An 11,595-nucleotide genomic window follows, 5' to 3' on the forward strand; every position below is an offset into this window, starting at 1 on the left:
CTTTATTTGGACAGGCAAACAAAAAAAGTAAAGGTTCTCTATCTCATGGCCATTCCCTGAGCCATCTAGCTGTTAGCATGTCCCTTACCAAAACAAACTTTAAATTAAAAAACACTGAGGTTTTCCCTTTTTAGGTACTAAAAATAGAGGTTTTGCTTGAATGAAGGCAGAGGTGACTTGCTTAAGGAAGTTCAGGATAGATTTTCAAATACTGCTCTAATTGATACAGTTGCAAAAACACAGTTTTCAGGGAGAAGAAAAGTTGGCCCTCCATACTTAAAAGAAAGGAACACAAATGTTTGTAGGGTTTGCTTTGCTTGGTAAAGGCCAAAGTATTTCTAAGCAAATCAAAGGATTTCAGAAGTTTCCATGCCAGTATTGAAGTATGTTGGATTTTTTTTAATTGGACTTGCTTCTTGTTTAATACACATAATAATTTAAGTCCTCTTAAGATTTTATAGAGCAATTTTTTGAATTGCTTATTATTAATATTTTCTAGTTAAGGATATTTTATGATTTTGAAATCAGTTATATAAATAAATAATCAAAACATCTATTTTTTCATATTGCTAGCACTAAAAAAGAGGTACAAGCTAACCAACTGATTACCTCTCTACACCATTGTAATTACCTGTTTAAAAATAACATACTTAGCTCTAAACAAGTTTCTGCTTGCTGTTTGAGTCCTTAATGAATTTTGAGCCAAAAATTATTTTTTAGAGCCATGTAGCATGCAGAGTTAAACACTCTATTTATTTTTTCTGATTTATCAATCCTTATGTTGTTTAATCACAGTGCCTTTTTCATATTACACATTCTTAACATTTAACAGTTGTTGAAAACAACTGTAGGTGAACTATTTCACCTATTCAATCCTGTAATACATTTTTTTTAAATTTCCTTCTTGGCAGCTAGTGAAATATACATTAATGGAGCTTCCAGAGGCTGCCTTACATAAGAGGTACAAACTATTGAACAAAACCAACAAGCTGAAGTAATCAATTGTATTTATTGCCTGATGACAAATGCTTTGCTTACATGCACAACTATTATAAAGCTTTCAGTTGCATACTCTCACAGACTGCATATGAGAGGAGACAACTTCATTTTACTCCCAGCTACATTAAGACCATGGAAACCACTCTAAGCCTTTTTATAGAATGCTTGAAATTATAATGAAGGTGGCAGAATGACCTGAAATTTCTTCTGAGAGGCAATGATGAGCCCTGCTTTCTGTTAGCAAGTTTTTTTTCATATCTTAATAAGCCTGCTGATTTATTTTTTTCCTTAGGGGAATGTTCACCTGCTCAGATTGAAGCCATTGCAGAACTACAGCCAGAGTCCATTATCAGCTGCCATCTTCATTTTAACAATGCTGCATTTGATTTCCCAGCCCATGATATTTTTACAGCAGAGCCTGGATTTGATAGTGCTTTGGGTAAGACGGGGAAAAGGATCCAGGGCTGCAAATACAGCCAGAGGGCTTCCACAATCTGGTCCATCATTCTTGGTACAGCCAGATCTCTTGATAAAACCACTGGGAATCTTGAATGTATATTGGAATTAAGGATGGGGTCCCAAGTGTTTAGTTATACTTATGTTTATCCCTGATATGCATTTTTCACACATTTTTCTCATCTATATGATGGTTTTCTGCATACAACCGTAAGGGTACTGTATTTACTTGCATACCACACATGATGTTTTCCAGAAAGTCTTCAAAAATTCTACAGTGTCTTAAGCAAGGGGGCTGGTTTTCGGCTCAGAATAGATTCATAGATGCTAGGGTCGGAAGGGACCTCAATAGATCATCGAGTCCGACCCCCTGCATAGGCAGGAAAGAGTGCTGGGTTCAGATAACCCCAGCTAGATACTTATCTAACCTCCTCTTGAAGACCCCCAGGGTAGGGGAGAGCACCACCTCCCTTGGGAGCCCATTCCAGACCTTGGCCACTCGAACTGTGAAGAAGTTCTTCCTAATGTCTAGTCTAAATCTGCTCTCTGCTAGCTTGTGGCCATTATTTCTTGTAACCCCCGGGGGCGCCTTGGTGAATAAAACCTCACCAATTCCCTTCTGTGCCCCTGTGATGAACTTATAGGCAGCCACAAGGTCGCCTCTCAACCTTCTCTTGCGGAGGCTGAAGAGGTCCAGGTGCCCCAGTCTCTCCTCATAGGGCTTGGCCTGCAAGCCCTTAACCATACGAGTGGCCCTTCTCTGGACCCTCTCCAGGTTATCCACATCCCTCTTGAAGTGCGGCGCCCAAAACTGCATGCAGTATTCCAACTGCGTTCTGACCAGCGCCCGATAGAGGGGGAGTATCACCTCCTTGGATCTGTTCGTCATGCATCTGCTGATGCACGATAAAATGCCATTAGCTTTTCTGATGGCTTCGTCACACTGACGACTCATGTTCATCTTGGAGTCCGCTAGGACTCCAAGCTCCCTTTCCGTTTCCGTGCCACCAAGCAGGTCATTCCCTAGGCAGTAGGTATGCTGGACATTTTTCCTCCCTAGGTGCAGCACTTTGCATTTCTCCTTGTTGAATTGCATTCTGTTGTTTTCTGCCCATATGTCCAACCTGTCCAGGTCTGCTTGTAGTTGTTCCCTGCCCTCCGGCGTGTCCACTTCTCCCCATAGCTTTGTGTCATCCGCAAACTTGGACAGAGTACACTTCACTCCCTCGTCCAAGTCGCCGATGAAGATATTGAAGAGTATCGGTCCAAGGACTGAGCCCTGCAGGACCCCACTGCCCACACTCTTCCAGGTCAATACTGACCCATCCACCACGACTCTCTGGGTGCGAAAAGAAGCGTAAAAGATACTGAAGCATAAAAGAAGCATAAAGATGCTGCAAGATCGCAGCTGCTGCTTTTTCTTCTCTTCCCTCCAGCAGCTGCAGGGAGGGAGAGGTAGAGTCCAGCAGGGGCAGATCCAGGGGAGACTTATTAGCTGGTTGTATCCTTCTTAAATTCCTGCTTCACCCAAAGTTTAAAACCCAGCTGCCCAGCCTTAGCAGTGGTGTTTCTCATAGGCAATATGGAGGGAGTTGGTTGACTTGATAGTTGAGGGGTTTTCAACCTTTTTGATCAGTGTACCCCTGACAGCCAGACGTGGAGCAGTGTACCCCATGCAGCCAGATGGGGGGGGCAAGGGATGTGGCACACGGCCAAATGCAGAGCGGCAGCAGCTGCCACTTATGATCTTCCCCACCCCCACCCCATGTCTGCCCCGGCAGGTGGCGCCTGCACGGCAGCATAGGATGGTACGTGGTAGCCCTCCATCCCCGCCCATCTGCATGTACCCGTAGGGCCCTCTCAAGTACCCCCAGGGGTAAACATGCCCCTGGTTGACAATCCCTGTGATAGTTCTACCTGACCTCTGCTTATTGCTCTTCACTCCTCATCACGCAGCCCTCTCTCCTTTTTAGTAGACTTGATGTTCCAAAAATCAGACTGCCCTTTCTTTTGCAGTTTTGCTGTCTGTTAGCTATTCATGGTCTCTCTTTTCCCTGCAGACTGTTTTTATCTCACTCCAAAATCCTAGCTCTACCAGTCTCAGCAGCAGCTACAATTTCAGCTTTTGGTTGAGCAGCCAAATGCTACTAGCAAATCAGCTGGGAAAAGATTAAAACTAAATTCTGCCTGAGCAGGAAGTGGAGAGTGAGTAAGCTGAAGATTAGGCTCTCTCCCTGCTGCATGTGGTTGTACCTCTAGAAACATTTTTTATTCTACTTTCCCCAGAAAAGGTGCATGTTTTGCGTGGAGGCATGTGTTATGCAAGAAAATATAGTATTAATATTTTTCACCAAATTCTGAAGCAAGTGGGAAACAATTTCACATATATCCCTCATCTGTGTAATGCTATTTTGGTACCTGCACATCCCTGTGGAATTTCATTTAAATAATAATGTGCCTGATGGACTGTTTGGGTACATAGTTATTCTGGACTCCTGTGCAAAACAACCCCAACCTAGATCACTTGTGAAAAGAATGTGCATGAAAGTTAAGGTCCTGATTCTGTCTTGCTGCACCTTCCTGGAGTACAGTCATAACAGGTTTGTGCTGACCTACTCCCCGAAGCTAGGGGGTGCTACACATTAATCTAGCTGAACTATAGCCTGCAGTTTTACATTGTAGTAGTCCAAACTGAATTGCTGACTCTGACCCATAACACAAGCATGAGCAATTTGTTATTAATAAAGAACAGATAATGCCCCAAAAGTTGATGATGGTTACTGACTAGAATTACAGCAGTAGGTAAAGTAAGTATGATTCTTGTTAGATTTGGTTTTCAGTAAAAGATTTGATACAATATCCCCAGAAACCTTAAGTTCAAAATGTAATTCAAACCAGCTGGAATATGAAAAACCTTGGATGAATTGAAAACAGCCTGATTTTATTTATTTATTCCCCTCTCCTCTGCACTTAGTTGACAATGAACTGGGGTGAAGTGAATGCTGTGGTAATGTTGTACCATGGGGATTTGTGTTAGGTCTTGCTTGCCCCTGCTGTCCTCGGCTTTAGTTTATTCGGGCACATTTTTATATTGCTTCAGTGCCCCGCTAAAGAAGATTCCTCATTGAGGCCCACAATAAATGTTCTTAGGCATGAAAAGAAACAAGCAATTAAGGGCTGATCCTATTTGTTGTTTTGTTTTTTTATAGGTCAGTATATCTGTTCCATCACAATGCACAGACTTACTGACAAGCAGCTAAAGCATCTCAGCATGAGTAAAACAGCTCTCATAGTTACAGCCTCAATTCAGAGCAGCCATTTCTCTGGTGAGCAGATCAGCACTGAAGTGCCATTCAATCCAGGATTTTATGCTGATCAGACTGAAATAGTCTTAAGTAACCATTATATTAGCTCTGATGTGAAAATATTTGGAGCCACTGAAATTCTCAACAATCTGGAGGTGAGTGTATCGTGGCAAATCATCCTATATATTTAAAACTGTGCTGAACCATTAGACAGTTCTGAGGAGGAGGTCAGTATGCACTGCACCATTTAGGAGTACTCCAAGAGGCAAGTTGTCTTGGAGATGCTCCTCTAAGATGCAGTACTCTTCCCTGCATAAGGCATTATTAAATTACTAATGGCCTACACCAAGAGAAAATCATGAAAGGCATCCCCATCCAGGTTGACTCATCTGTGCTAGCCAGATTGTTAGACAGGCAAACAGAGGTGTAGGGCAGGGTGTAGTTAGAAAGTTGCCTACAGCAATCCAAATGTATGGGATAGTCCGGAAAAAGGGGAAAATAAGGGGTCAGGAAATAAGTATAAAATTCAAGTATGATTTGGCTTTTGCAAAGATGGCATGTGGTTGTGTAAACTGATGATGTGTGACAGATCAGAAATAAAGTTGTGATAATTAGCAGGACTTCCCCAGGAATAAAATCTCCCTCAAAATGTATTGAAATAGTTGCCCTGAACAAGACGAATATGAGGAGAAGTCACATCTGGAGCTTTCCCCCAGGCATTTTCTTTTTTAGCAGTCCTCCTCTGACATTTTCTCCTCAGACAGCTATGCAAGGGAAAGAGAAGGTGCAACTAGAGTCCATCCCAGTAGATATTAGTGGATAGATGACAGGCAGCTATAATCTTTTCCCCTTCTTCACTCTTGTGTATGGTTACATCCACTTGAATAACTGTTGTGAGAGGAGGATGTTCTGCACTTTCTGGGGCCTGACTCAGTAATCTGGTAGATCTTTGTCATCTCTATCTGTTATGATTCTATGGTTTCATGTACTAGTTGGTTCATGACCTTTAAAAAGCTAAAACTTTGCCTGACACTTCCTGCTGTGGTGTGAATTGCAGATTTTATCATGTCTACAGGGGAAAGATAATATGTCAGGGCTTTTTATTCTACAAACAGTGCTAATGCATCAGTTTTCTCCAGTTAAAAGGATAATTTGACACATTTTGGTTATCTAGTATTCAACTCCCCCCGCCCCTCTAAACTAAATATTAAAGCTTATCTTTGAGATCCGATATTAAAATATTTCTATTCCTTGCTTGTCACATTCTATTTTTAATTCTAATAAATATGTTACTTAATGTCAGATAGATAGATTTGCAGAAGAATAGGAGGATTTGCTCTTAAGTACCTCAGCAGACATTAACGTTCTTTACATTTCTCTGAAAAGGTACCAACCAACAGCTGACCTAACAGCATGAAACTAGTAGGGATGTGGGAGTGAACTCTTTTTCTTCCATTTTCACTCTGTTTGGTCTCTTGAGGGTGGAGTTCCACTTTTTAGTTAATCGTCCCTCTACATGTCTGTTTCATGCACCAGCAGGATATTGCCCTCATGTGTTGTTGTATGAGGAGCTCATAGGCATATTCTTTCCCAGGCCCGTGGAGTTAGGGGAGTTGCCAAAACTAGCATCAGCAAAGTTGAAATTGAGAGCTCTGCGTGTAGAGAGGTGATCAGGGTATGAACAGGTTTGGTGGAATAGATCTGTGGCTATGGTCTGTGTTCCTCTTTGAAGTAACTTTTCCTTCAAATACACTTTGTATGCATTTATGCACATACAGTGTTTGTTCAGACAGTATCTTTGTTTTGCAGGTGAAATGTGGATCTCCAATGGTGAAGGCATTTGAGAGAGAGAAATCATATGGCCTGCCCAGTTATGTAACCTACACTGTTAGTTTATCTGATCCAAGAGTTACAAGCGAGGGGTCCTTATCAACCACGCTTACGATATCTAGCACAGTGACTGACCAGTCTATTACTATTCCAGTGACAATTATTTATATAACTGGCAGAAGTGGGCCAGTGAGACGTAAGTTTCTCTCTAAATTTTTGTGTCAGAATAAAATTCTAATTCCCATTAATGTTCAAGGAGTTACAGAATTTAATGTAGCTTAAATTTGAGCTGACTGCTGAAGCTATCACTGTTGGATATGCACTAATACCCTGACGGTGAGGTTTGCATACAAATGTTGAGTGTGGCTGGAACTGGACACCAACTGGACACTTTTCTGGTTCATTCTAAATGCAGTCACTCTTAATGTACAGTTGCCCCTCCAAAATGCCATGTTGCTTTAGTAACCAACAGTACTTTTGCTTCATTTTGTTCTCATGACGATGTGACTTGGTAAATTCAAAGTTGCTTGGCAGATTGGTACCATGGGGAACAACTGGAGTGACCTTTTGGTCTACTTTGGAGTGTCATTGACTAGCACGTATTAAATATTCTATAGGAAACTCGTATTTACAATGATAAATGTATCTAACACAAAGGTATTAAACACAATATTTAAAATAAAATAAGATGTAGGAAAGGAGGCTAATTTATATTTAGATCAGATTAAAGAGATAAGATGCGATTTATAACATGGTTATGCTATCTCTTCTTTTCAATTGGTTCCACAGATGGAGCCAGCTTATTCCAACACTTCCTTGATTCCTATCAAGTAATGTTCTTCACGCTTTTTGCACTGCTAGCAGGGACAGCTGTTATGATCATAGGTAAGAGTAGAAAAGGCTGCAGTATTGTTTCTTACTTTATAAACATTATTTTAGCTGCGATTTAAATGAATAATTTCAATGCTGAAAGTTTTTTTTGTTTGGTTTGTTTTTTTAACATCTCTCAGCATACCATGCAGTATTCTCACCGAAGGAACAGCATACTCATCCAGCATTCACCCCAAGGACAACTCCTCAACACAGCCATAACAGTAAGCAGCTGTTACCCAGTTACAAATTAAATGAATTGGTTACCCTAGATATTTCATTTGAATGACTATTAAGAGATATCACTAAAAGATGTCTGTATCCTGAAATAGATTGCAAGACTGGCACAAAAGCACTGTGCATGACTTTAAAAACATTTTGTTTGTTTGTTTTTTGTTGATTTTGAGCTCACATACTGCATTCTGCACTCATGTGACTTCTTAGTTAGAAACTACTTCTAATTTTACTTGCAGTAAAGATGAGAGTCAAGATCTTTTAATGGCAGTTTGGAGGGTAAGGGAATAAGTAGTCTGTTTTACTACAGGGTTTCCATAATCTCCTGACAATGATTAAGAAAATAATCGCATTTAAATTTTAAACAAAAATATTATTCAGTTTCTCAAAGTTCTATAGACAACTAGCAGGTTAAACAATTCATATTTGTTACTTTAACTGTAGGGATGACTAAGCATGCAAATAGTTTATGGCCTTTGGCAGGGAATATTTGTTCATATTTTAAGCACATAATCAAGTGCTTCACTAAGGAGCCTTGGCTTATAGTAGATTGTCCTCAGTTTGTTTCTTAGAATCACTTTGGGAAGAGCACTTTTGATTCTAATAACCAGCAATTCTAATATGCACAGCAAAGTAAAAATATATATATAGAGAGGCCTATCGAGGAATTCTGCAGTTTTGGTACTTTGTTTATAATTTACTCGCTGATTACAATAAACTTGCATCCTAGCTTCGTAGCAAACACATATGGCTGGGAGTGTAGACTGAAGAATACTTGATTCTAATAGTGGGGAAACAAATTTGTAGGTATAGATTATGGTTTAAGATTCAGAAATTAAGAAACAGAAATTGCACCTAATACAATGCTTTTGCCATTTGTTTTTTGGATATTGATTCTAGTAGACAGCCAGTGGTCCCTCTGCATGTCTGTTTCATCCACCGGCAGAATATTGCCCTCATGTGTTTTTGTATGGGGATCTCATAGGCATATTCTTTCCCAGGCCCGTGGAGTTAGGGGAGTTGCCAAAACTAGCATCAGCAAAGTTGAAATTAAATGAGATGCCAATAAGCAACAGAGTCTTGTAGTATCATTCACATATTTGGGTGAGGTAAAGCGAATCAAGACTATCAGTTATCGTTTATTACTGAAATGAAACGTGGTTTCTAATGGGCGTGTATGCACAGGCAGTCGTGGACACACCGTTGTGTCTGTGGGTGGGATTTTTTTATTATTAATATTTCCTTATGACAGTGCATAGAAAAGCCCTCCTATGTATAAGTAGATGAAAATGCACCCAAAATATAAAAGAAAATGTTTCAGTTTTCTCTAGACTCCCTTCCCCATTTCCAAATGCTCTAAGAGTAACTGTGTTTTTCTGCCTTCTCACCATGTCCTGTCTCTTTATCAATACAATTTTCTTTTTCATCTTCCCATTTTATAGGTTTTTCTGCTTCACAGGCAAGTCCTTTCAGTCCTGTGTCTTCAAATAGAAAAAGCAGCCCTTCCTCCATCCTATGGAGTACTTCTTAGCCTCTTAGCTTCAAGAGACTACACAGATTCATCTGCATAAGGGCATATACTTGGGTTTTAAAGAAGTCAGTGCCTTTACTAGTAGTAAAAGTGTTTCACTGTGGAGGAATCTCAGCAAAGTTTGAAAATCTGCAGATGCTCAGTAATGGTACAAGTTGTCTTAAAGCATACTGTATAACACCTTTTTTAAAAAATGCCTGGCATTCTTTTAATTTTTATGGGGATGCTTTCAATCCTCTAAACTCTATTCTGCTGTTTTCTGTTTTATGCTCAGTTGACAAGGATGACTGGACAATAATCAATTTTTGTGCTAAGTTGGCTTTCCTGCACGCTTCAAGTAATTGGAAGCTACATTTAGGAGAAAATGGTAGTGGCTTTTATTTACTTTCTGTAGAAATTAACTTTCTTTTAGTAAGTTTTTTTTAAAAAAGGGAATTAGAAAAGCAGGTAAAACGTGAGCCAAAAAATGTGAAGGATTGTATGTTTAAAAGGACTAAAGTTTTACTTTGGGTTCCAAGACTCAGGAATGTACTGCACTGATAAGTATTCTTATATTCTAGCCTTACAATGTGAATCTTCATTATAACTTGCCAGTTTAGGAATGCTGTGATAACTGTGAATAAATTAGTTTTTTTTAACAAAAATAAAAACAAAAAACATACAAATATGGTTTCATTTAGGTAAAATTGCAGTATTCCTTTTTGCTACTGTATGCTTCTGCTGTGACCAAGAATGCAAAAAAAAGCATGTGCCTTCTTAAAAGAATCTGCATTTGGTAAAATTATGTAGAGGTATGCAAATATTTTAGTTGAAGGCAGTAATTTTCATCACCTTTTTAATTGTTATTATAAATATGAAAGATATGATATTTTTATTGATTGATTGTTTTAAAAATATAAATACCTCGGCCAAAACTGAGCCTACATCCATTGCCACTGCCCAGTTACTGCCTCATAAGCTGAGTAGCTTGTTTCATGGTAATGATAAATTTTAGTTGGTTTATTCTGTCTCTGATGCAATATACCTGCATACATATTCTCTGGGCACCCTAAAAGATTGCCTTTTACTATTAGGTAAAGTATTAATGCTAAGATCATCTAGGAACTACTGTTATCGTAATTAATATCTTACCCAATAATAATAGTGCTTACTGTATAATGTGTATGTATAATAAAATACTTATGTATGCAGTGTATTGCATAGTTATTACTCTTCTATTTTATGTGTGTGTTTCTGATGGACTAGAACACACCCACACCCATATGACATTTGTGCACAGTCAACAGATAAATCAGAAGTTTCTTGACCAAGCCAGGTGGTAAATTACTATACACGCTCAGACCTGCCATGCTTTCAGAAAGTAAAGCTGCCAGCAATGTGCACAAAAGAGAGGGGGGTTTTCATGTTAATTTTAAACGCTGAGAGAAACACAAGACTATTTTTCAAGAAGTTGCCCTTAAACATTGGCCCTAGGATAGAAAAATTACCTCATTTATGATGTAAAGAAAACCCTTTGTTTTGTGGATCACAACTGCAGAAATTTTCTCTTGTCCCACAGGCGATATTTTGCAGCTGTTGCCCTCAGAATTGGGTTTTGTTTACATTTAGGTATCATTATCCATGTTGCAGCTGTGAATAATTCCTGAAGTGTGAATTGTCCAAAAGAACCGTAATGAAGGTAGTCACAAGTGCTCTGATTAAAAAACAAGGCGTCACAACATATGTGAGCAACACATCAAATTATGCAAGAGGAGACAGGGATGTACACACAGACAAATTGTGTGGCATATAGCTTTTTTTTTTATGCAGTTGTTACCGAAAAATTAAGCACTGTTAATTATTGATCCTTTGTGAGGTTTTATATAATTTATTTACTAGTTATTGAAAGAGTAATGTGCCTTACATGCTAGTACTGCTTAAAATTGACAATTTGGATGTATATATGGGCATTTATACTTGTCTTATTTAATAAAGTTTTATAAGATTACTTAATATAGCACTACTGACCATTTGTGTTTTGTCCTGTCTCCTTAAAAGCTAACTGTGCATTCATTACCTTTTCGTGTTCCTTGCTGGTCAACCCCCACTATGTGACTATGCCTTGATGTCATTAAATTTCAGTTCTGTATTGCAAAACCTTCTGCTTGTTGTCTCTAATGAATTCATATAAAATTTGATGAGTTTGAAGTAAAAAAGCCATTTCCCCTGTCATTGCCAGGCTTGTAAACTTACCCTGGGACTTGACAGTCAAGCCAGCTTCTTCCTTTCACACATATCACCGTCACTTAGAATGATCCTGCACTGCAATTTATGCACGGGGGACACCTCTACAATTCCATTGTCTCCAAATCATGTCTTCACTTTTGCCTG

The 11,595-nt window shown here is 39.1% G+C and overlaps 1 protein-coding gene across 2 annotated transcripts in view; it reads left to right on the top strand.

The window, feature by feature from the left end:
• NUP210 (nucleoporin 210) overlaps positions 1 to 11,217 on the top strand; it is a 126,745-nt gene extending 115,528 nt beyond the window's left edge. For both annotated transcript variants that reach the window (XM_019495401.2, XM_059715830.1), the window contains 6 exons: positions 1,292 to 1,438; positions 4,665 to 4,915; positions 6,570 to 6,786; positions 7,380 to 7,475; positions 7,601 to 7,684; positions 9,137 to 11,217. In XM_019495401.2, the coding sequence (XP_019350946.2) occupies positions 1,292 to 1,438; positions 4,665 to 4,915; positions 6,570 to 6,786; positions 7,380 to 7,475; positions 7,601 to 7,684; positions 9,137 to 9,225 (884 nt within the window). In that variant the 3' untranslated portion in view covers positions 9,226 to 11,217. The remainder of the gene's footprint in view (positions 1 to 1,291; positions 1,439 to 4,664; positions 4,916 to 6,569; positions 6,787 to 7,379; positions 7,476 to 7,600; positions 7,685 to 9,136) is intronic.
• Positions 11,218 to 11,595: the final 378 nt, after the last annotated feature.

This window comes from Alligator mississippiensis, chromosome 12 (assembly GCF_030867095.1).
Source record: "Alligator mississippiensis isolate rAllMis1 chromosome 12, rAllMis1, whole genome shotgun sequence".
Lineage (NCBI taxonomy): Eukaryota > Metazoa > Chordata > Crocodylia > Alligatoridae > Alligator > Alligator mississippiensis.